This window comes from Schistocerca nitens, chromosome 5, assembly GCF_023898315.1.
Source record: "Schistocerca nitens isolate TAMUIC-IGC-003100 chromosome 5, iqSchNite1.1, whole genome shotgun sequence".
In the NCBI taxonomy this organism is placed as follows: Eukaryota; Metazoa; Arthropoda; class Insecta; order Orthoptera; family Acrididae; genus Schistocerca; species Schistocerca nitens.
This window is the reverse complement of record NC_064618.1, coordinates 485,975,839-485,999,820: the sequence shown is the minus strand read 5'-3', so window position 1 is coordinate 485,999,820 and position 23,982 is coordinate 485,975,839. Positions and strand designations below refer to the sequence as shown.

The window sequence follows — 23,982 nt, the reverse complement described above, 5'->3', positions numbered from 1 at the left end:
AAAGTTCAAGGTGCAGTCTTTCACTGACACTGATGGTTGGTTTGGTTGTTTGGGGAAGGAGACCAGACAGCGTGGTCATCGGTCTCATCGGATTAGGGAAGGATGGGGAAGGAAGTCGGCCGTGCCCTTTCAGAGGAACCATCCCGGCATTTGCCTGGAGTGATTTAGGGAAATCACGGAAAACCCAAATCAGGATGGCCAGACGCGGGATTGAACCGTCGTCCTCCCGAATGCGAGTCCAGTGTCTAACCACTGCGCCACCTCGCTCGGTCACTGACACTGAGCCAGTGGGACTCACTTCATTTGTTTTGGGGAACATGTTTTGTCTGGTGTCAAGAGGAGGTGAACACAGAAGGATAGGGCTCTATTATTGCAGCAGTCCGAACATGCAATGAAGGTACCCCTTAGGGAAATGGCAACAACAGACAGGAAACGACACAAGGTGCACTCAATGTGTATGCCTGGGGCCCTCATTCAACATGTTGAAGAGGCTATTCCAGCAGCCACTGAAGGAACAGGGTGCAACCCAACTGCTGGTTGTGGCGTACATTGGAACAAACTATGCCTGTCACCTGGGCTCCAAGATCGTATTTGCATCATTCCAGCGACTGGTATAGAAGACCAGCCTTACGCACAGTATCAATGAAGCTGACAATTTACAGCATTGTCCCCAAAACTGAACATGGCCCCTTGGTTGTGAGTTGAGTGGAAGGACTGAACCAGAGACTTTGAAGGTTCTGAGCCAAGCTAGGCTGCAACTTTGTCAACTGTAGGGTTCCTTTATATGGGACAGATATGTATTACACATCAGAGGCTGCTACTCATGTAGCTTAATGTTTGTGGGGTGCACATAATGTGGTGGTGTTTACTGCTGAAGTATTTGGAATACCAGAGTTTGAAGTGCTCATGAAAAGCAATGAAGCTCACATTATACCAGCTACAGAAAGCTGGTTTAAAACCTGAAACTGACAGCAATGAGATTTTTGCGGAAAATTTAAATGTATATCGAAAAACAGATTAATGGAAAATGGAAGTGGTGTATTTGTAGCAGAAGCCAAGAAAATCAAATGTACCGAGGCAGAAACTGGAGCTACATGTGAGCTTGTTTGGGCAAGATTCAGTACCAGGAATAAGCTTAAAATGATAATTTGATCTTCTATTACCCACCACACTCATTTTCTGAAGTAACAAAAACTTTAGAGAAAACCTCAGTTTGCTTGTACATAAGTTCCCCAATCATACTGTAATCACTTGTTGTTGGTAGGGGGTGATAAGACATCCTGTGAAAGATTACTAAATGCCTTCTCTGAAAATTACCTAGAACAGATAGTTCATAACCCCCTAATGACAGTAGTATTTCGGTTCTAACGGCAACAAACAGACCTGACCTCTTGAGGACATCTACATCGAAACAAGTATCAGAGACCATGACACGTTTGTGGCAACATTTCAATGAGGAACTTAAAATTTTCAGCACAGGGCAGGAATATGTAGAGGAACTATGGCTCAAGTTTAAAAGAATAGTTGACCATGCACTGGATTGATTAAATGAAATGATCGTATGGCATTGTTGGCCGGGAGGCCCCATGCGGGGAAGTTCGGCCGCCGTATTGCAAGTCCTTTTTAGTTGACGCCACTTCGGCGACTTGCGAGTCAATGATGATGAAATGATGATGAACACACAACACCCAGTCATCACGAGGCAGAGAAAAATCCCTGACCCCGCCGGAAATCGAACCCGGGACCCCGTGCGCGGGAAGCGAGAACGCTACCGCAAGACCACGAGCTGCGGACAGTGGATTGATATATAACCAGTAGAACACTTCATACTGGGAAGAACCCTCCATGGTACAAGCACTGTAAAGAAACTTCTGAAGTAGTAGACTCTACTGCATAATAAGTATAAAACAAAGTGTAGGACTATAGATAGAGAGATGCTAACAAAACACATTTGGTTGTCAGGAGAGTAATTCATGAAACCTTCAATGACTACCATAGCAGTAAACTGTCAAAATGATCTTTCACAAAACCCAAATAAATTTAGTGAATGAGACAGGATCTGAAATTGAGGGTAGCAAAGCAAAAGCTGAAATGCTTAACTCCATTTTCAGATGTTAGTTTACAAAGGAAAACCCGGGAGGACTGACCAATTTAATCCTCTTACCACTGAAAAGATGAGTGGCATTGAGAAACAGCTGAACTTGTTAAAAACGAATACAATTCTTCTAACCATAATCCATCACAGAACCCTTGAACAAAAAATTGTGCCAAATTCTCAGAAGAAAGCACATGCCACACCTGTCAACACGGAGGACAGTAAAAGTGATCCACTAAACTACAGTCCAATATCCTTGACACTGATTTGTTGTGGGATCTTAGAATATATTCTGAGCTCAAACATAGTGAGGCATCTTGAACAGAAAGACCACCTCCATGCAAACCATCATGAAGTCCAAAAACTAAGATCATGTAAAACCCTTACTGTTCATGTTGTATATTAATGATCTGGTGGACAATATTAATAGTAACCTCACACATTTTGCAGATGATGCAGTTATCTAAAAAGAAGATACATAAATATTCAGTCAGATCTTGATAAGATTTCAATGTGGTGCAAAGATAGGCAACTTGCTTTACATGTTCAGAAATTTAAAACTGTGCTCTTCACAAAACAAATAAAATGGAGTATCCTATGATTGCAATACCAATACGTCACTGTTGGAACTGGCAAACTCAAACAAATACCTACAAATACCTGGGTGTACACTCTATAGGGATATGAAATGGAATATTCACATAAGCTCAGTCATGGGTAAAGCAGGAGGTAGACTTTTGTTTATTGGTAGAATATTTGGGAAGAGCAGTCAGTCTACAAAAAGAGATTGCTTACAAATCACTTGTCTGATCCATTCTAGAATACATCTCAAGTGTGTGGGAGCTGTACCAAATATGACTAACAGGGGATATTGAACATATACAGAGAAGGGCAGCACAAATTGTCAAAGGTTTGTTTGACCCATGGGAGAGAGTCACAGAGATGCTCAAGAAACTCAACTGACAGACTCTTGCAGACAAACTATCCCAAGAAATTCTACTAAGAATGTTTCAAGAACTGGCTTTAATGATAGCTCTAGTAATATACGACAATCCCCTACGTATCACACACAGAGGCATTGTTAGGACAAAATTTGAATAATTATGCACATACACATGTATTCAAACAATAATTTTCTCATGTTTCATACATCAAGGTGTATACATGGCCACGGAAAAAAAATTCCCGGTTGAAAATACACTTTTTTCCGTTTTAAGTGACAGTATAGTTTTCCTCGGCACTGTAAAACTTATCAATCCTTAGAATGTTAATGGTTTTCTACACAGACACAGAATTTACCGGCACTTTAGAAAACGAAACCCAGGGGGAAAAAAACACCTTTTGGAAAGATCTTTGATGTGCAGCAACATGTACGCTGCATTTTTTCGTGTTAGGGAGGTATAAATTCGAATTCCACCAAACAGTGCATGTTACTTTCCGAAGCAATGAAATCGAGATTGCGATGGGCTTTTGTAAGCCAGTCATGGGTCATGTCACGTGATCTCGCCAGCTGATGACAGCATAGGACACGCGATGTAGTCAACCAATAGCAAGATCACTCTTAAGTAGCACGAACACACAAAAAAGAAAAGGTAATGGTTTAGATTAATACACATGGTGTTGCTCCAAGAAAAACAAAGCTTTCTTAAATAATATTGGTCTCGAAGATTAATAAGCTGCATGAGAAGCTAAGCTTCCATATATAATGCTGATCTTTTTGCGTGTGTTACACTTTAAGATACATCACACAAATGTGCCAGTAAAATTTTTAATAACAACGTAAATGTCTGATCTTCTGGGCTCGAAATTCTTCTAGATGGTAGTTTTTAATTGAGAGTCAAACGCTCTGTGATTTAAGAAATTCTTTGTACATCCTCGGACATAGTTCATCTTGCATAAAAGGAAATTTACTTTGAAAGTAACAGTTTTCAAGCCACCATTCCCAATATTTTCCCATGACCTGTTAGAAATTGGTTCATTTCAGCAGTTGCCAGAGAGCGCCTGATAACAGGCGTCACTGTGCCTACGCAGCTACGATGACGCAGGGAGCCTGCATCTTCGTACGTGTAAAATGTTAAACGATCTTGCATTATGTCATAAAAGAAACAAGACATCAAAGGATAATTCAAGAGCATTGGAATTTCGTGAACCATACTAAAATGCATAATTCGGCTTAAAGTGCACAATCATTATGTCCAGTACTGTATTATCTCATGTTTGGTTCTTTATTATGGCATAATGCCATACGAGCTAGAAGATGGAAAACGTGCACTTGAAATGCAGCGAACAGTTGAAACTAGCTAACAGTGTGAAATTAAACACTTAGTTTCACATAAATTGACTGCCTCTGCGCAAAAGATTAATAAAAGCCAAATATCTTTAGCAAACCGACAAAAATAACTTCATTGTTCTGCAAGGCGATTAACGCTTGTCTGTCAGAAAGGTGGAAATAAAACCTGAAACTAACAACATATTTTAGCCTTCTGTAATTATGCGAACGTATTTTAATTCATTTGGTAGCTTCCGGCCACAGAAATCTGTTTTGTTTTCATTTAATGTGAGAGCATTAAACGAAGAGGAAACAGCAAAATCACTAAACGTAAACACAGGTCATGTGGAGACTACCCACCTCCCCACTAAATCTCAGACTGCTCTGTACATCAGCCACAGATCTACGATATCTCCGAACCGGAGAAATTTAGATAGTGGTGCCCAGCCACACAATTGTAGCCAGAAGCGGGAGAAGGTACTGCTCATACGCGACTCAACTGCACATGCGCAAGAGCCCGCCCGCAACTACTCAAATGAATCTAATGTAAACAGCTGTCACATTACGCTCATCGGAGGAAGCACCGCATATTCTTCCTAAAGCCTTTGACACACTTTGGTTGGCAGACTCTTGTACGAGCACTGTGTTTTGTTGTTGTATATGGCAAATTTCCTTTGAAACTTAAGTTTTATTTATTTATTCCTCCCCTCCCCCCCCCCCCCCTCGTTCACGTTTTGTTGCTGCAGTACTATAGTATTGGTTCTTACCAGTCAAAATCACAAAAATTTAACTGGTAACTAAAACAATGAAAAATTCGCGGAATTCTAAAAATTTCCCGGGGTTTTCCTGGTTTTCTCCCGGACGAAAAAATTCCCTGGTTTTTCCCAAATCTCCCGGATCATATACACACTGTACATGGATGGAACAGCAGGAAACCTTATTATCTGGTACAATGGGACAACCCTCTGCCATGCAATTCCCAGTGGTTTGCAGAGTATAGACGTAGATGCAGACACAAGACAATCAGATAACACACACTATGAGTCTGTTGTCCCTACTGGCAAATTTACGTGTTCTTCAAGCGGTTTACAAAACAATTCACACATTTCTCAAGAGAAACATTTCACTTACAGGACAACAATTACAAGCAATTAATATAATTAAAGACAAGAAAACTATACCACTATGATGCTAATTCTTACAATCCTTGGTCAGACACAATCTTAACCAGTCGCAAAATGTTCAGACAGACAGACGGCTACTAATTAGTACCAAATATGTTGACAAATATAACTCTTAAAACATGAGCTATTCCAAGGCCAGTCTTGAATTAATTCAATGACAGCTACAGTAAAATCCCCTTTACAAGTGGGTAGTTAATCTGTTACAAGAAGTAGATTTCTAGATGATATATATGTATATTAATATTTAAACAATACTAAGTCCAGGTCACAGCTGTCTAAGAAAATGGTAATGCAAGTGTGAGGCGTGCATACTTGCGTGCATGCGTGTGTTCTTTTCTTTTCTGAAGATAACTTTTGGCCAAAAGCTCAGTGAGTAACAGTCTTTTTATTGTGCCTGTCTGCAAGTCAACAATTCATCTTTATAGTGTGTGGTAATCTATCCTTTACAGAATATTTATGTTTAATATCTATTTAACAATGAAGTCATTAGAAATGAAGCATAAATTCAGGCTGAAGATGGATGACGAAAGAATTATAATCAGAGCAGATTTCATTGGAAATTGTATGGTGTTTGCATTACTAGATTCAGGGAGATTACAGAAAACCTAAATCTGAATGATCAGATGGGGATTTAGCCCTGGCCCTCCTGAATGTAATTTCAGTGTCTTAACCACTATGTTGTTCTTTCAGTGAAAAACTCACAGCTCTGTAACGGTCCTCTGGTACATTTATGATACAACTCCAGCATTATTTTAGAAACACCATGCACAACTTCTTTGGCTTTGACAGCACTGATCATATTTATTACTTGCATCACAATAATAATAATAATAATAATAATAATAATAATAGGTACCACATCGTGTAAGCAAGAGAGTTCTCTCAAAAAAATTTTCTCATCTTAACTAAAGCACTGAAAACCGACTAAAAACCACATTAAGGCTGACCAGAACACCAGCCCTCATAATTAATCGGTGAGGCGCATTCTAACTGGGGCAAGTATACCTTGCCACGTTCTATAATCAGGTGCTTTAACATGCTTGGCTACCTGGTTGGGTCTGCTGACATTTAATATAAGGTAATCTCCGAATAAGATTTTACTCACTCTTAGTAGTTCCTCCCGCTGTTTCCTTCTCTTTTCAATAATTTGTTCTTCATCTTCATCTTCTTCAATGTCAAAATCACAACTGTGAATAGCAAGAAAACGTGTTAGGACCACAAAAATTCAGAATTTCCTTTGTAAATACTAAGTACATATTCATATTCGTCTGTCGCAAGTAGAAGTACATATACATCATGCCAGTTAGTATACAGAATGCCATCATGGCTGTTACTTATACTTTTTCCTTATACATACTGACCCAATACATTGGGAGGGGTGGGCTTGAAACAATAAGCTAAAGAAAGGGAATGTAGAATTAATGGCAGAGGCTGGAGAGCCCTAAGTGGAAGACATAGTGTAAGAGATGGAAATGGAAGTGTTAAAAGAAAACTGGAAATGGGAGAGGCACAAGAAAAGTGGAGAAAGAAAGGACAGAGCGTAGAGGGAGAGACAAAGGGAGAGGTGGGAAAGAGAAGGGGAGACAGGAATGGAAGGTTGGAAAGGGAAAGAGACGGTAAGACAGGAGAGAGAGAGAGGTAGAAAAGATGGAAACATGTGATGGCAGACATATACTCAAGAAGATTATTTTCAGTCATGTCTTCAGAGTGGTTCAATGACGTCCGCCATGAATTGCTATCTTGTGCTAGCCTCTTCAACACAGAGTGGCACTTACACTGAACATTCTCAATTATTTGATGGATACATTTCAATATATGTATTTCCCTACAATTTTTAACCTTCACAGCTCATTTTAGTACCATGTAAGTTACTCCCTGGTGTCTTAACACAAGTTCTAACATTCTGACCCTTTTCAGTGTTTTCCATAGTTCATTTCTTTGCAAATTCTGCAGCGAACATCCTCATTTCTTATCAGTCCATCTTATTTTCAATGTCCTTTTATAGTATCAAATTTCAAACACTTTAATTTTCTTCCTCCTTGAGCTACTATACAATGCTGTGCTGCAAACAAATATTCTCTGAAATTTCTTCCTCATAATGAGACTGATGTTTGATATTAGCAGACTTCTCTGTGACAAGAATGCACTCTGTCTGTCCCAATCTGCTTTTTATGTCGCCCTTGTTTTTTACATCATGTGTTATTTGATTTCCAAAGAAGCAGAATTCCTTTACTTCGTGGTCCACAATTTTTACGTTAAGTTTATAGCTATTTCATTTCTGCTATCTTTCATCCATTTACTTTTAAACTATGTTCTGTACTCAAACTGTTAATTCCATTCAACACACCCTGTAATTCTACTTCATTTTATTGAAGACAGCAGTGCCATCAGCAAATCTTATCATTAATATCCTTTCAAAACGAATTTTAAAGAAACTCTTGAACTTTTTTTTTAATTTCTGCCATTGCTTCTTTGGTATGTAGATTGAATAGTAGGGACAAAAGATTACAAACTTGTCTTCCAACTTTTTTACCCTGATCCCTTCATTCTTGGTCCTCATTTTTGCACAATCTCAGTTCTTGAACATGTTATATATTATCCATCTTTCCCTTTAGCTTACTCCTGTTTTCCTCAGAATTTCCAACATCTTGCACCATTTCAGATGTTTGCTTTTTCCAGGTTGAAAATGTGTGTTAATTTTTCTGGAGTCTTCGCAATGTCAGAGCTGCCTCCCTGGTGGCCTTAATTTTCTGAATGTGAAATTGATCATCTAGCACATCAATTTTCTTTTTCATTTCTCTGCATATTATTCTTGTTAGTAATTTGGGTGCATGAGCCATTAAGCTCACTCTGCAATAATTCTCACACTTATCTGTCCTTGTTATATTCGGTATTGTGTGGATGGTATTTTTCTGAAAATCCAACTCTGTCTCCAGACTCTCAAATTCTACGCACCAAATTAAATAGTCACTTGGCTGCCACTTTCCCAATGACTTCAGAAATTCCAAGGGTATGTTACCTATCCCTTTGATCTTATTTGATCGCAAGTCTTACAAAGCTACAGTCAACTCTAATTCTAATACTGAATCCTGTATGTCTTCCATACGAATCCCAATTCTTCCATCAATCACATCATCAGACAAGACCTCCCCCACATAGAGGCCTTCAATGTACTCTTTCCACCTACCCACCCTCTTCTCTGTGTTTATTGCGGAAATTCCTACTGCACTCTCAATGCTGATACCCTCGCTTATTTCACCGATTACTCTTATGACTTTTCTACATGCTGAATTAGTCCTTCCAAACAATCACTCCTTTTACAGTACCTTCACATTTTTCCAGCAGCTATTTCACCTTGGCTGCCCCACACTTCCTATTTATTTCATTTCTAAGTAACTTATATTTTGACACGCTGAATTTTCATAAACATTTTAGTACTTCCTTTATTCGTCAATCAATTGAACTATTGCAAACAATGGAAATTCCACACAGAAATACCAATGATGTAGGGCTAGATAGATTGCTACTTACCATAAAGAAGACACATTACTCTCCAGAGAGGCACAATTAAAAGACAGTCACATAAAGCTTTAAGCCACAGCTTTGTGTAAGTGTCTTAATTGTGCCTGTCTGCTACCTACTATGTCTTCTTTATGGCAAGTAACATTTTAATTGAACTATTTCTCTTGTTGCCCATGGTTTCTTCAGTTATCTTCCTACTTCGTATGTTTGTATGTCCAGCTTTTGTCACTGTCCTTTTTATAGACATCCACTCCTCTTCAACTGAAATGCCTGCTTTGGTACTCATTACCGTGCTATTTATAACCTCAGAGAACATAATAACCCTTATCTTAGCATTCTTTAGTATCCCAGTTCTTTGTAAATTGATTCTTCTGAACTCATTTCCTAAAATTTCTGGCTACTCTTTATCATTGGGATCTGAAGTCTATTTCAATACCTAAGTACGAATTAAAATCCTTATCCGATTTCAGAATCTCAGTCTGATGAAGATGTAATCCAGCTGCAAACTTCCCATATCACCAGGTCTTCTGCAAGTGTACCTCCTCCACTTGTGATTTTTGGAAAATGTATTACTGGCTGAAATGTATTGCAGAACCATATTAGTCTCTCTCTTCTCTCATTTCTACCACCAAGCAAATATTCTCCTGTAACCCTTTCTTGTATTCCTTCCCTCATGATTGTTAGATTATCTTCTCCATTTACGTACTGAATATCTGTTCAAGTGTCTTCATGTACTTTCTCTAACTCTTCATCTTGAGTTTGGGTGATGTCAGCATGTACACCCACACTATTGGTTTGCTGTTGATTCTGATAAGAATAACCCTAGCACTGAACTGTTCACAGTAATTATCTGCCTTACCTTTCTATTCATAACGAATCCTACTACCATTATACCATCTTCTGTAACTGTTGACATTACCCTATATTTATCTGACCAGAAGTCCTAATCTTCCTTCCACTTCATTTCAACCACAATATCTAACCTGAGCCTTCGTATTTCCCTTTTCATATTTTCTATTTTCCCTATTCCATGCCTAAAATTTCATACTCTGACTTGAAATATTGTTAGCCTTTCATGAATTATTCGTATGGACAGGAAAATTTCATGGAAATGATAATGTGACAAATATCGCAGTTTTTAGTGAAATAACCAATTTTTTTATGAGATATTGTGGAATTTGCTGCATAAAAATGTTATAAATCTAAAGACCGCATTTACTATTACAACTGACAGTCACTGAATGTCAGAATTGTATTTTGGATTCTAATCTCCTCAGGCTGCAGTTCAGGTATAACCTTAAACTGAGAGCTCATTCCTGCATCAGAAACTTTGATGCAATGAGGAAAACACCACTGAAATTATTAAAAACACACAGAATTTGACAAAAAAAATCAAAATTAACAAAAATAAAACTATCTGGCAAAAAATCACTAGGTTCGACAAAAAAATTAAATTTCATGAAAAATGCAAAATTTGGCAAAAAACCCACTAAACTTGGCAAAAACGCACTTAATTTGGCAAAAAAGACACTAAATTTGGCAAGAAACTGCTAAATAAAGCAGAAAATAACACCAAATATTTGCAAAACACCACCACCTTTGGCAAAAAATCATCGAATTTGGCAAAAACTTGCACTGTTTTTGGCAAAGATGAGATTGACTGAGACAGAAAATGATACCATATGCTGAAAAAAAAAGACACCAAATTTGACACATAAATAATAATGAAACTGTCAAAAGTGTTAACTAATTTGCAAAATATGACACCAAATCTGGCAAAGAATAACACAAAATGTGGAAAGAATAACACTGAATGTGCCATAAAATAAAATGATTTTCTTCTGTCCCTAGTTATTCAATCATTTTCTCGTGGTTCTCCCCCCCTTGGCAGTATCCTCCCGGAGATCAGAGTACTGGATTAATACCAAATCTTTTCTCAATAGAAAAATCATTGTGACACATTTCTGATTTTAGGCCACATGGCCTGTAGCTACAAATTGTGTCTTTAACGCAGTGGTTTCCATTATCTTCTGCATCCTCATGTGCTTGATCACTGCTGATTTTCCTGCCCTTTAGGAACAATTGCTGTTGACTTTTATTCAAAATTTAAGCAGTGGCTGGTTCAAATCTGGGACCCAGGACATTTAGGTTACTAGCCAATGACATTACACTATTAGGAAGACACAGTCAGCTATATAGCTGTCTTGGCATTTTAGAAGTTGCGAGTCAATTAGAGTACACTGCTGAGAATTTTACGAGATGTGAGTATAGACTGGACAGACAGAAGACAAAAAGTTACTGTGAAGGAGATGAGGAGGTGGAGGAGATGAGCTTTGGAAAGAGTGTGCTCACTGTCACCAGAGCTATTCAACATAAATGGGGAAGAACTGATAGGTAAGGACACAGATGATGCAAGAGGCATTTTAATTGGGGGATAAAGGATAAGGACTAAAAAATCAGCAGATTATAAAGTAGTGCTGGCTGAATCAGAAAATGAGCTACAAAAGATGCTGATCAAGGGGCAAGGAGTAAGGAATGAAGATAAGTATAGAACAGTCAAAGGTGATGAGAGTAAGGAAGGAAGCTCTAGTTAACATATATCTAGATGGACAATAAGATAGAACATGTAAAATCATTTCTGTATCAGAGAAGTTTAATGACATAGAAACCCTAAAGAATAAATAAGGAAGAGGACATCTATTGGAAAAAGAAAATTTGAAAAGGTGAAGTAGTTATTAACATCTAGAAGAATTCCAGTGGAGCCAAGGAAAAGATCTGCTGAATGTTATGCCTGGAGTATAGTGTTATACAGCAGTGAATCAGGGACAGATAAAAAGAGAAAAATAAAGATAGGCCTATTTAGAAAGCTCTGAAATGTACCTATGGAGAAGAATGCATAAGGAGTGGACTTGCGGACTCGAGAATGAAGTAGTATTGAAGAAAATTATCAGAAAAAAAAAAGGATTCTGAAAGGAATCAGGAAAGGGAAAAAATGTTGGCTGGTACAGATACTATATAGGAATTGTCTACAACAAAGAATTATAGAAGGAAAAGTGGAAGGAATGAGAAGAAGAGGCAGGAAGAGAACTGGAATGATAGGTGACAACAGAAGAGGAAAAATATACAAACAGATGAAGAAAGATGCTCAGAACAGGACACAATGGAGAGCCTTCACAGTTGAAACCTGTCATAAGATTTCCCAGTTAAAAATACACCTTTTCCTCAGTGATAACACACTATACTGCAGATGAAAGTATGTCTCGAGGCAATGCTAACTGACAATATACTTTTCCTCAAAGCTGTAAACCTTAACAATCCTTTGAATGGTAAATATTTTACACACTGGCATAGAACTTCCTGGCATCTTAGGAAACAAAACCCAGCAAAAAACACGTTTTTGAAAGAGCTTTGTTGTGTGGTAACATGTACATTACATATTTTTATATTATAAGGTCTGTTTAAAAAAAAATCCAGAACATTCATAATTTTGCACCAATGGTGTGTTGGAGAGAAATGTGGCTGGCATCCCTGCACACGCTTGTGTTTAATATGTAACTGCCAGAAGTTACATTGTTGTATGTCTGTTAGTTACGTTCAGTGCTGTATTCAGCAGAACATTGTTTGACAAAATCTGCAAATTTCGAGATGGCAGAGTTAGAGGAGCAACGCGTCTGCATTAAATTTTGCATGAAACTCGAGAAAAACATCACAGAGACACACCAAATAATGCAGGAAACCCATGGTCATGACTGCTTAAGCAGTACTCAGTGTTACAAATGGTTCACACAGTTTAAACATGGCCAGAGGTAAGTTAATAAGGACCCTCATTCAGGACGCCCTTCGATGTCTACCGACAATGCACATGTCAGGAACATCAATGAAATTGTGTGTGCTTATGAAACACTAACTGTTCGAGAGATTGCAGAAGAGCGTAATATATCAGTTGAATCATTTCATGAAATCTACACACTGCATCTTGGAAAACATCGTGTTGCCACCAAGTTCGTCCCATGGCTCACGAGTCAAAACCAAAAAGACCTTTGCCCTGCAATCTGTGAAGAGCTTTTGGATCATGCAAATGAGAATGAGATATTCCATAAGAGAATCATAACTGGTGATGGGACATGGGTCTACGGTTATGATGTTGAGACCAAGGCTCAATCTCCACAATGGGTCTGTAAAGGTTCTCTAAGACCAAAAAAAGCTCGTAAGGTCAGGTCAAATGTCAAAGCCATGCTGATAGTTTTCTCAGACTTTGAAGGATTAGTTCTTGAAGAACTTGAGCCACAGGGACAAACTGTTAATCGATGGATCAGGACGTGTTGTGATGCCTACGAGAAAATGTGAGACGGAAACGGCTTGAAATGTGGTGAGACAATTCATGGCTCTCACATCACGACAATGCACCCTCACATTTATCCCTGCTGGTGCGTGACTATTGGGGGGTGGGGGGAGGTCATTTCTGGCTCATCCTCTGTACTCTCCATGCAACTCCCCATGCAACTTTTTTTAATTTCCAAAGCTGAGAATCCCGTTGAAAGGATGAAGATTTGCAATGATAGGCGAGATAAAAGACAATTTTCTGATGGAACTTCACGCATCCCAGCAAGGGAAGAACCAAGACTGCTTCCGGAAGTAGCGTGTCAATTGTGGAGGAGAGTATTTCAAAAGAGACCATGCATAATAAGTAAAAGGTAAGCCTAGAAAAAAATTGTGGACAAGGTTCCAGAATTTTTTGAACAGATCTCATACATAAGTACAAAAACGAATTCCACCAAATAAAGCATGGCAGCTTCCAAATCACTGAAACCATGATTGTGATGTGCTTTTGTCAATCACAGCTCACATCACGTGATCTTGCCAGCCAATGACAAGAGATATTCAGAGCATAGTACCCATGATGTAGTCAGCCAATACTGACGTGATTGTAAAGTAGTGCGAACACACAAATAGCAAAAGTTAATGGTCTAAATTAATATACATACAGTATAGCTACAAGAGAAGCTAAACAGTCACACATATTATTGGACTTTTTTAGCATATGTTGCCATTTAAGATAATCAAACACAAATGTGCCAGTAAAGTTTTAAATTATGGCATAAATGTCTGGTCTTCTGGGCCCAAAATTCTTCTACATGGCTGTCCTCAAAGTGTTAAGTTTGTATGAGAGTCAAAACACTTCATGATTTAAGAAATTTACCACACATTCTCAAACATAACAAAATACATCTAGCATAAAAGTAACGCTTCTCAAACCACAAATTGCAATATTTTCCCACGACCTGTCAGAAATGTAAACAGTTGTGACGTCACGTTCATAAAAAGCAGTTTGTTGTTACAAGGTATTGCAGTCTTCGTCCCACAGCCTTTGACACATTTTGCTGTCGATAGACTCGTGTGTGTATACCCTCTGGAAACACTGTGTGTATGAAGAAAAAAAAAAGTTTATGTTGGTAGAGAAGACTGTACACGCTCTCATGACTTTAAAAAAAAAAAATTATAGTTGAAGAGATGATGTTCAGGAACAAATCCTAGCTGAAATGTATTGGAACATTTGAGGGCCGAAGAAAGAACTGGACTCTGATGACAGTGTTCCTATGGAAGTGTTTAAACTGGGAAACAATGCAATGCAATAAAAATTGCAAAATTGTTTACAAAATATCTACAGAGGAAGACAATTCCCCAATACTGCAACAATTTTTCACATACACAAACCACTGCCACAGATGAAAGAAGTGAGAATTGATAGGGGAATATAAATCCTAGGACCAATCAAGGAGCGAGCCTGAAGCCAGTAAGTCACATGATATAACGTTTCTTGTGGAATCGTTTGGCTTGACAAAAGAGGTCAGAAATGTGTTGCAGCTAATGGTAAAAGTATTTTGTTTGTAATTCTTGTTCCCTTTATTTTCTGAGACCAGACACCATTCACAGGACTTTTCTGATGCACTTTGTACGAGAGGAGTCAAATTACAACCTTAAACTTTTCTTTAATTTTTTTTTTGTACACTCATTCCTCTGGATATATAAAAAAGCAGCCACTTGTGCAACTACTGCCGCAACTCTACACTGGAATGAAATTTCTTTCCTCCCTTTGCCTCTGAGCGGTCAAAACGTGCGAGGGAGGTCTGGTGGGTACAGTGGATCTAACAGCAGGTCATCGATGGTTGCAAGTGTTGTACAGGCAGTGTGAGGCTTAGCACTGTGATGTTTGGGGAAGGAGGGATGGGTGGGAATCTCATTCATCCAAAAAGAGAGTCAGCAAAACTCTTTTCTTGCAGATGGCTGCATACGGAGCACGGAACGTCTTGGATAGTGGTGATGAGGAATGGCAGCATTCCTTGCTGCTCTATTTGTTTCATGTTGATTATAGTGTATCCTAGTTTCGTCTCCTGCAATGATTCTCACGGTGAAGTCATCACCTTCTGCTTCAAAGCACCACAAAAGTTCTTCACAGGTGTCAATGTGCCATTCTTTCAGTTCTGAGGTGATCTGCAGTGGAAACCATCTTGCAGACACTTAGTGAAACTTAAGAACTTCATGATGTGATGTGCTGAGCCATAACTAATGTTCATATTTGCAGGAATTTCAACCACCCTCACATAGTGATTTCCCACCACTATGGCTTCAACTGCTGCAGTAGACGCTGGAGTCACAATGCGGTGCACCTAACCTGGGCACTGAGTGTCTGTCACAGAAGACACAACATTTCCGAAATTCCTACTCCACTCATACACTTGCTGCAGGAATAGATATGCACCACCACCGTGGATCTTCCTTCATTCATCACTGGGTTTCAATAGGCTTCATACCTTCACTGCTCTGGAAACGTGTCAGAACACTGTTCTTCCCCTGTGCATGTCGCAAGTGGGGCAGCCATTTTAAACTGGTATTGTGGCCGTGTTTCACATATCTGTAATATGCAACACCAGTAGAGCATTCCTTACATCGCTGGTAACAGTACTGCCAACTTACAGAAAATGGCACAAAAAGTTAATTTTTAATTAAACTTTTAGGGTTTTCATTTGACTCTCTCTCATATGCACATCAACAATACAGCTTCCATTAGACTTCATCATCATACTGAGAAATAACAACTGAAAGTAGATAGTCCATATATGACACATGGCATAAATCACAGTAATTAACCAATTACCATCTAAAGATACAATCACGCCACATCTGTAAACAAATGTCCCTCTTCCAGTTATGTATCTCACCCAAAATGGAAACGTAAGTATTTTAATATGTTGTTAGTATCTACATTTTAACGTGATACAACGAATTGTTCTATAATTTAATGACAACTAAGGGGAAAATAAACTACATGTGAAAACCTTAAATGTTATCCAACTGAGCCGTTAAAATGACATAATTACAAGAGTTTGCACTTACCACTCTTCTTCAGATGAAGATTTTTCAGCTTTCAAGCCTTCTGACAGGCTGTCTTTGTACTTATCATTTCTTTCTCCTCTCCCTTTACCATGACGGGACCTAACACCAGAGAAAAATTTAAAAATTCATTTCAGGTTTGCAGCAACAAAAACGAAAGTATCAATAGTTTAAATTTATTGCTAAAACAGAATATTTACGGAAGCGCATCTGTTTATAAAATGTGTCATTGGAAATTTTTACCCATTCTATCATCTTCCCTGCTATTAAAAAATCTTTAGTTTGCACATCACTGAAGATAATTAAGTTTGGTTTAAAGACAGAAATAACTGTGTTGCTATTTATTACTGAAAAGTGTGATTTTTCTGAAGTGTTACTTGTTTGTTATATACATATGCAAGTAAAGGGAGTGAGGAAGGACTTTGTAAGTGAAAAAAATATATGTACAATGCTACAGTCTGACTAACATTAGCGCTCTCCAACTAATTTGTCACACAACTTCTGAAAACTACTTTTTTTTTGTACCGTTCAGCAAAACTTGACACTGATAGCATGGAATATCTGACACAAGAAGCAACATTATCAAATAAGCAACAACGTTTACTAAGTGTTTTACAATGATTTCTAAACAGCACGTCTACTGTGAGTTTTCCAAATTGCACCACAACCACATCCAATAATGTAGTCAATTCCAATGCAAACATAGTTGAATATCTATTTAAAAAAAAAAGCAGTAAGAATATCAAACTGCAAATACACCTCACAATGACAGCATGAGAATATCCACACTGTTGCGAGTAAAACAATTAAGCACATCTTATAATTTTATTTCAGCTCTAGAAAAATTTAAATATTCAGATTCCACCTCTGGTTGCATACGCCCCCCCCCCCCCCCAAATTAAAAATTGTAATCTTCATTGAGTGGCATGGCAAGAGCCTACACAGGAGTATTACAGTCGATGAGTAAAAACATCCTAAAAACAAACATAACAAACAAAAACCTAATGATAAGAAGTCTATTAAAAAAAGTAGACATTTTTAGTACAACAACAACAGCAATGCACTGTCCTTGAGTTAGCAGTACTGTTTCAGTCACAACCTCATGAATAATCACAATAAGTTATTGAGTTTCCAAGTCGTTATTTGTGTGAAAAGTGGTGGCAGTTTATACACTGACTGATTTATAGAACCACTTATGCACTGTGAAATCTTGCTTGAATCTGGGGCAAAACTTCTGAACATTTGAAGTAAGCTTACAGAGATGATGATCTAAGATGAAAACCATTTCACAAATAGATCTCCAGTTTCAAAAATCATTGTTAATCTGTTTAATATTATCCTTGACTAGCAAGTCGTTCGAACTCAAAAAGTGGCACTCTCACTATTAAAAATTAAGGAACTGGTAGGACGTTGTAGGTTTGGAATTCATTGGGCACCGAGAAAGATAGTGTTCAAAAGCAGCAAGGCCATGGGCATTAGGGATGTTAGTGTAAAGGAAGATGGCATCACTAGGAACGAGCTGAGCACTGTGTGGTAAAGTAAGAACTGTTGGGAATCAGTGGAGGAAATGGTTGGTCTTTTATATACAAGAGTAGGATGCAAGTAACAGGCTCGAGGTGTTGGTCTATGAGAGCAGAAATTGTCTCCGTGGGGGCACAGTAACTGGCCACAATGTGATGTCATGGGTGGTTGAGTTTATGGCTTTAGGAAGCATGTAGAAGGTGGGGGGTGGGGGGGGGGGGGGAGGTGGGAGGTGGGAGAGAGAGAGACTCAGGGGAGAAGTTCTGGGAAGGGGCTAAGTATTTGAGGTGAGACTGGAGATCTTTCTCGATGTCTGGAAAGCGGTCATTGTGGTAGGGTTTGGAGATGGACAAATAAGACAGCTGGCGAAGTCCTTCTGCCAAGTAATCCCTCCAGTTTGAAAACACTGTGGTATAGACTTTGTCAGCAGGTAAACTCAGAAGATCAGGATCAGTTTTCAGGTGGTGGATTGCAGTTCTTTCTGCGCATGTAAAGTTAACTTGCAAGTTGATGGATTTGGGGAATGATGGTGAAGCAAGGTTTGAGTTTAGGAAATTCTGGAACGTTAACAGGGGGTGATTTGGGGGTAGCTAGGGCGGATCACAGTTGGATGGAAGAGTGAACAGAGTCAGGTTTGGTTCAAGCTTGGCTTTGGGTTGAGTCTGGTTGGTTGGGCTCGTGGCGATAAAGTGTTTCCACTGTAGGGACCGGGAGAAGGAAAGAAGTTATTTAACAAGTCCAGTATGATTGAATTTGGAAATGGGGAAAGAGGAAAGGACTTTGGAAAGAACTGACTATATTTCATGGCTGTTTAGGTTCTGAATTCTGTATGGTGGTGAGAGTGACTTTATGAAGGCGGGGTAAATTTAGCAGTCTGCGAGTCAGGTTTTGTCAGCTATGGGGAGGGGTTGGGGATGTTTGGAGATTGTTGTAGAGGTGGTGGATAGTGGTAGTCCAAGGCGGGAGTAGGAAGTGAACAGGTTGGAGAGTTTTTTGAGGTTGGATTGTGCATGCTGCTCTGGTTTAGGACCTCTAACAGTCTCAGACCTACCAGCCACCAGCAATACTTCCACTTCCAACAGCTGCCACCCATTCCCTACCAAGAAGTCCTTTCTTTACAGCGGTTGTCGCACCTGCAGTGACAAGCAGTCCCTCTACAAATACGTCCAGGATCCCACCGAGGCCTTCACAGGCCAAAATTACCCTTCCAACCCTGTACAGGAAACATTTCACACACCTTATCTCTCCAATCACCCACCAGCTCCACCGTCCAGCCAAAAAGGAACACTCCCCTGTGACTTGGTACACCCAGGACTGGAGAAACTGAATCACATTGTCCAACATGGTTTTAACTACCTATCGTCTGACATGAGGAATATCCTACCAGCCATCATTTCCATTCCCGTATTATGCCACCATCAAACCTACACAATATACTCGACCATCCCTACTCCATACTTGCTCTCAAGCCCTTGCCTCATGGATTACATCCCAGTAACACACCTAAATGGAACATCTGCACCATATAGCCTCCTGCCACCACCTACTCTAGTCCAGTCACGAGCATCAATTATCCAATCAATGGCATGGGTACCTGTGGATGCAGTCATGTGATCTACAAGATAAAGTGGTAAACACTGTGCTGTGTTGGCGTGACATCCAAGAAGCTGTCTGCATGAACGTCCACCAACAAATTGTGGTGTAGACACAGCTGGACAACCTAGTTGCAAGCATCATCTGAATCCTTCCTATGACACTAGCTTTTCTGAACTGCGCAGGTGGGACTCTCACTGCAATAGATCCTAATTTCCCAGACCCCCCCCCCACTGGCCTCAACCTTCATTAGTCACTGTCCTTCACCCATTTATACCCTACCCTGCACCCACTCCAACACCACACCACCTTCTATTCCCCCACTCAAGCAAAGTCCTTTTAGTTCTCTCCTCTTTCTCCCCACTCCCCTACCTTGCCTTGCTGCCTTACCCTGTCCCCAACACTTCTCTGTATACTCCCACAAGCAGCACTTTATACTGTATCACACCTCTACCCTGATATCCCTCCCCGCCCATAGCCTTCTCGTTACCCCACCTCCTAGACTGCTTCTCTAACCACACGCAGTTGCTCACAGACCGGCCCTGGCGGCTGGAGACTGTGGTCGTGTGTGTGTCATCTACTTTAGAAGAATGTCTTTTGGCCGAAAGCTTAGTTGTTTAGCGGTTTTTTTTGTTGTACCTGTATGCACCTCAACATCTCTACTACATGGTAACCATAATACTTTGCGAATCACTACCATTATTCCCTCCTGAATTTTATATGTTCCTTTTAGTGCACAGTAAACTTGCTGCCCCCGTCTTGCTGTTGCATGTTGTACAGAACAAAACACAAGTCTATATGTGGGTGAATGCACATATGAGGTTACACAAATGGTGCCAATAGAAGCCGAAGCATACACTGGCACTTGCTTTCAAGCGGTAATTCTGCACCTGTGCACTTCACAGCATATAAAGTGGTTTCCACAAGACAGAAGGTAGAATATGACAACTTAGTGCAATGAACACAAGAGTAATTGACTCTGTGAACTGAAGGCCTGTCTTTTAAACATCGGCAGTAGAAGTAATCACTATATGAACAAATATTATATACCATCAAACAAAACGTGCTGCTCATTAGAAGAATACATGGCATAGTCAACAGTCACACTACTGCAGAGAAAGACATGTCACTGAGACCCTGAAAAGAAGTGGAACTTGAAGTGAGAATGTTGAAGTACCCAAGTATCAAAATATAGTTTTTTGGCAGACTTTAATTCACAAGTAACATGGGATCTTAAGAGTAGCCAGTAACTTCTCGGAAGTGACAACTGCTGTTCTCCTCACAATGTACTGCTTCATTAATTTCTGTTACACAGAGTGCAATTGGAAGCTGCAATTATCCTCATCATCTTCAAACAGTTTCATCATATACTTGTCCTCTCAAAGAAGGCTCCCTCCCACCAAGAAATGTCAAGTTCCCAATCTTTTACTGTTTTCTCATGCATTTTTTCACTCATAATGAGCATTCTCTTCTTTCATGTTGTTCACTGTGTGGTATATAATGCAAGTCACAGAGAAAGCAAGAATTGCTTATTTCCTTTTAACACCATGGTACCTTATTGCCTGGTCGTGCAGTACTGATGTGCACTTGGTGCTGTGTCTAACCATGATGGACCTTACCCATTTGCTTTAGCACACACTTTAAGGATTGTGTAAATTGGCACTTAAATAATATTGTCCTCCTCCCCTGATTTTTTTCCTGTCTCTATGCTAGTTTCTCAAATGATCTATTATGTACAATTCATTTTTAAAAAATTTACTTGTTATCCTCTTCAACAATAATTCATGCTCCAACTACTCATACCTCTAATAAGAACAATATCTCTACTAGTAGTTACACTTCACACAGTATTCATGTGTCTGCTTCTGCAATAATTGTCAAAAAGTGAAAATGACGGATTCAATTTAAGTCACCCATCTCTTTCCCAACCAAACACACCTTTGATGTTGCCCACAGAAGTGATTTTTGCCTCAAACAATCAAATACCAACATCTACTTCTGAACATTTCTGTTTGGCAAGGTGGAGCCCGCTCCTATTTATACATTTGAAAATATGGAACTTATGTGTAATATTTTTTCTCACAAAAGGTATATCTGAGCATATAACAAAGAAAATCTCCAACCTTGTTTTTATACTTCACCTGGTAGTCAGTTTTCAATAATAGTGAAATATGCTGGCTTAATTCTTATGTAATGTATCAAGAATGTGAGACAGAAAGCTGAATCTGGTTTTTTACTTTAAATTTCAGTTCACTAATCTCTAAGCTATGCAAGCATGATCTACTGCAGCTATCTCAGAACTAGCATTGCCAGGTATGCTATGAACAGCCTGGTATACCTCTGCATAAACCAGTTTGCACACAGCTGTCAAATATATGCTGGGTGCAACATTAAGCAGTAGCTGAAGCCAAATTTCAGAGCAACCCAAAGAGTGCCTGGAATCAACAGGCTAAATTTATGGGAGACTGAAGCTGCCACATCATGAAGAGGCCTCAAATATTTCACACAGTTAATGGGTTGATGTCTTGAGCTGGCCTCTACAATATGAAACATGTATCATTGCAAATTCAAAGAGATCAGTATATGTATGATTTTGTGTATTAAGTTGTGTGATACATATCTTCACTGAGACTGACATACAGCAATATACAGAAGACAAGCCAATCATGGCTCCATTTTTTTAGAAACAACTATCAGATATTTACTTGTCATTGTGGTTTCACAGAACTTGAATAACTTCTGGAACACAGACTGGTTTCATACTGAGATCTAGTATTACTTATCAAAACACAATGACACAAATACTACTGAATTTTTCACAGAGCCTACGAATTACTTAACTCAAAGTTCACAACATATCTCTCCTTTTTTCCAACACAACATTCATCACTTACCTACTGGAGTGACCTCTGGATGAATGATGTCGATCCCTACTCCTGGAACGGCCATGTCGTCGACTGTGGTCACGATCGTGATCTCTGTCATGATCACGATGACGCTCACGTTCTCTATCACGTTCAAGTCTAAGTCTTTCTCGCTCACGTTCCCTTTCACGTTCCCTATCACGTTCCCTTTCCCGCTCTCTTTCACGTTCACGTTCCCTCTCACGTTCTCGGTCCCGTTCCCTCTCACGTTCTCTTTCTCGATCACGTTCACGATCTCTGTCCAGTGAGCGGTGACTGTTCGCTTCTCGAGTTCTGCTATATGAACGTGATGAACCATGATCTGCAAGCATAAAATTTGACATTTTAGTACAATAACATGGAAGATCTATTTTCACAATAATTGGCAGGTACAATAACAAAACAAGAGAAATTCTCCATACAGCTTTATGTTCTTGGGAAACTATAAGGAAAATGTGTATCATGATATCTTAACATTTAATGGATCTCAAGTAGTGACAGCATTAACGTTCTTTAGTAATCCTTGAAAACCCACAGAAATCTATTTTACCTAATAAATCTGCAATGCATAGTTTCTTTTGCATACTCACCAAGGTGTATGGAATGCCGCAGGACAATATGGTTATTTCCTTTCAGACACACAGTACATGAAATCTAGCATTTCTGCATCTACACACTACACTTGGATTTCAGACATACAAGGCGATTTCACTTTTCTCCAGTCGTAAACACCAAAATCTTCTTCAATTTAGAAACAACATAAAAAAATTTGAAGATTTTCTAGGTAATGATTTTAGTAAAGACTCCATATTATACGAGGATCATTCAAATGAAAACCTAAAAAATACCATAGAAATTTTGAAAAGTTGTGTGATAAGAGTAGGTAGGTGGCAATTGTGTTCCTTGAGGATCAAAAGTGACTGACAGGTGGCAGAAGGATGTTACAACCCAGGGGAAGACAGCAGGTTCCACAACAAGATGGCTGCCCTGCTGTCAAGATGCGTTTTTTGTGTAATTAAGGTGCCAAACGAATCAAAATTCATCACAAAGAGACAGTACAGTATGGTGATTTGTGTTTGTCATTGCAGCAAGTGTATTAGTGGCATGGTGTAACTTCTGTGGAGGATACCCCAAGACCAGGGCAGGCTCACTCTGTAGTGACGGATGAGGCCAGTAGTCATAAGCTTGAAGACTGGTATTGGTTCAGTGCAGAATATTGTTCACAATGTACAGAATTTCAGTACATCATCTGCGAGATAGGTGCCACGTTAGTTGACTGCCAAACTGAAATATGATCATGTTGATTCCTGTGAAGAACTTTCGTGTCATTTACACATTGAAAGTGATGCATCTCTACAAAAAACTGTTACAGGCAATGAGGCTTGGGTCCACTATCAGCAACCAGAAATGAAAAGGTCAAGCAAGGAATGGCATCATAACTAATTGCTGAAACCAAAAGAATTCTGCATTCAACCATCTGCTAGAAACATCATGCTCATTCTC

At 39.2% G+C, this 23,982-nt stretch overlaps 1 protein-coding gene across 5 annotated transcripts in view; it reads right to left on the bottom strand.

The window, feature by feature from the left end:
• LOC126260870 (serine/threonine-protein kinase PRP4 homolog) overlaps positions 1–23,982 on the bottom strand; it is a 173,007-nt gene that overhangs the window by 64,896 nt on the left and 84,129 nt on the right. For all 5 annotated transcript variants that reach the window (XR_007546653.1, XM_049958301.1, XM_049958302.1 and 2 more), the window contains 3 exons: positions 22,471–22,801; positions 16,466–16,564; positions 6,654–6,735 (listed from right to left, as the gene is read on the bottom strand). Coding sequence is in view for 4 of the 5 variants with exons in the window: in XM_049958301.1 (XP_049814258.1) it covers positions 6,654–6,735; positions 16,466–16,564; positions 22,471–22,801 (512 nt within the window). In the remaining variant the exon portion in view is untranslated. The remainder of the gene's footprint in view (positions 1–6,653; positions 6,736–16,465; positions 16,565–22,470; positions 22,802–23,982) is intronic.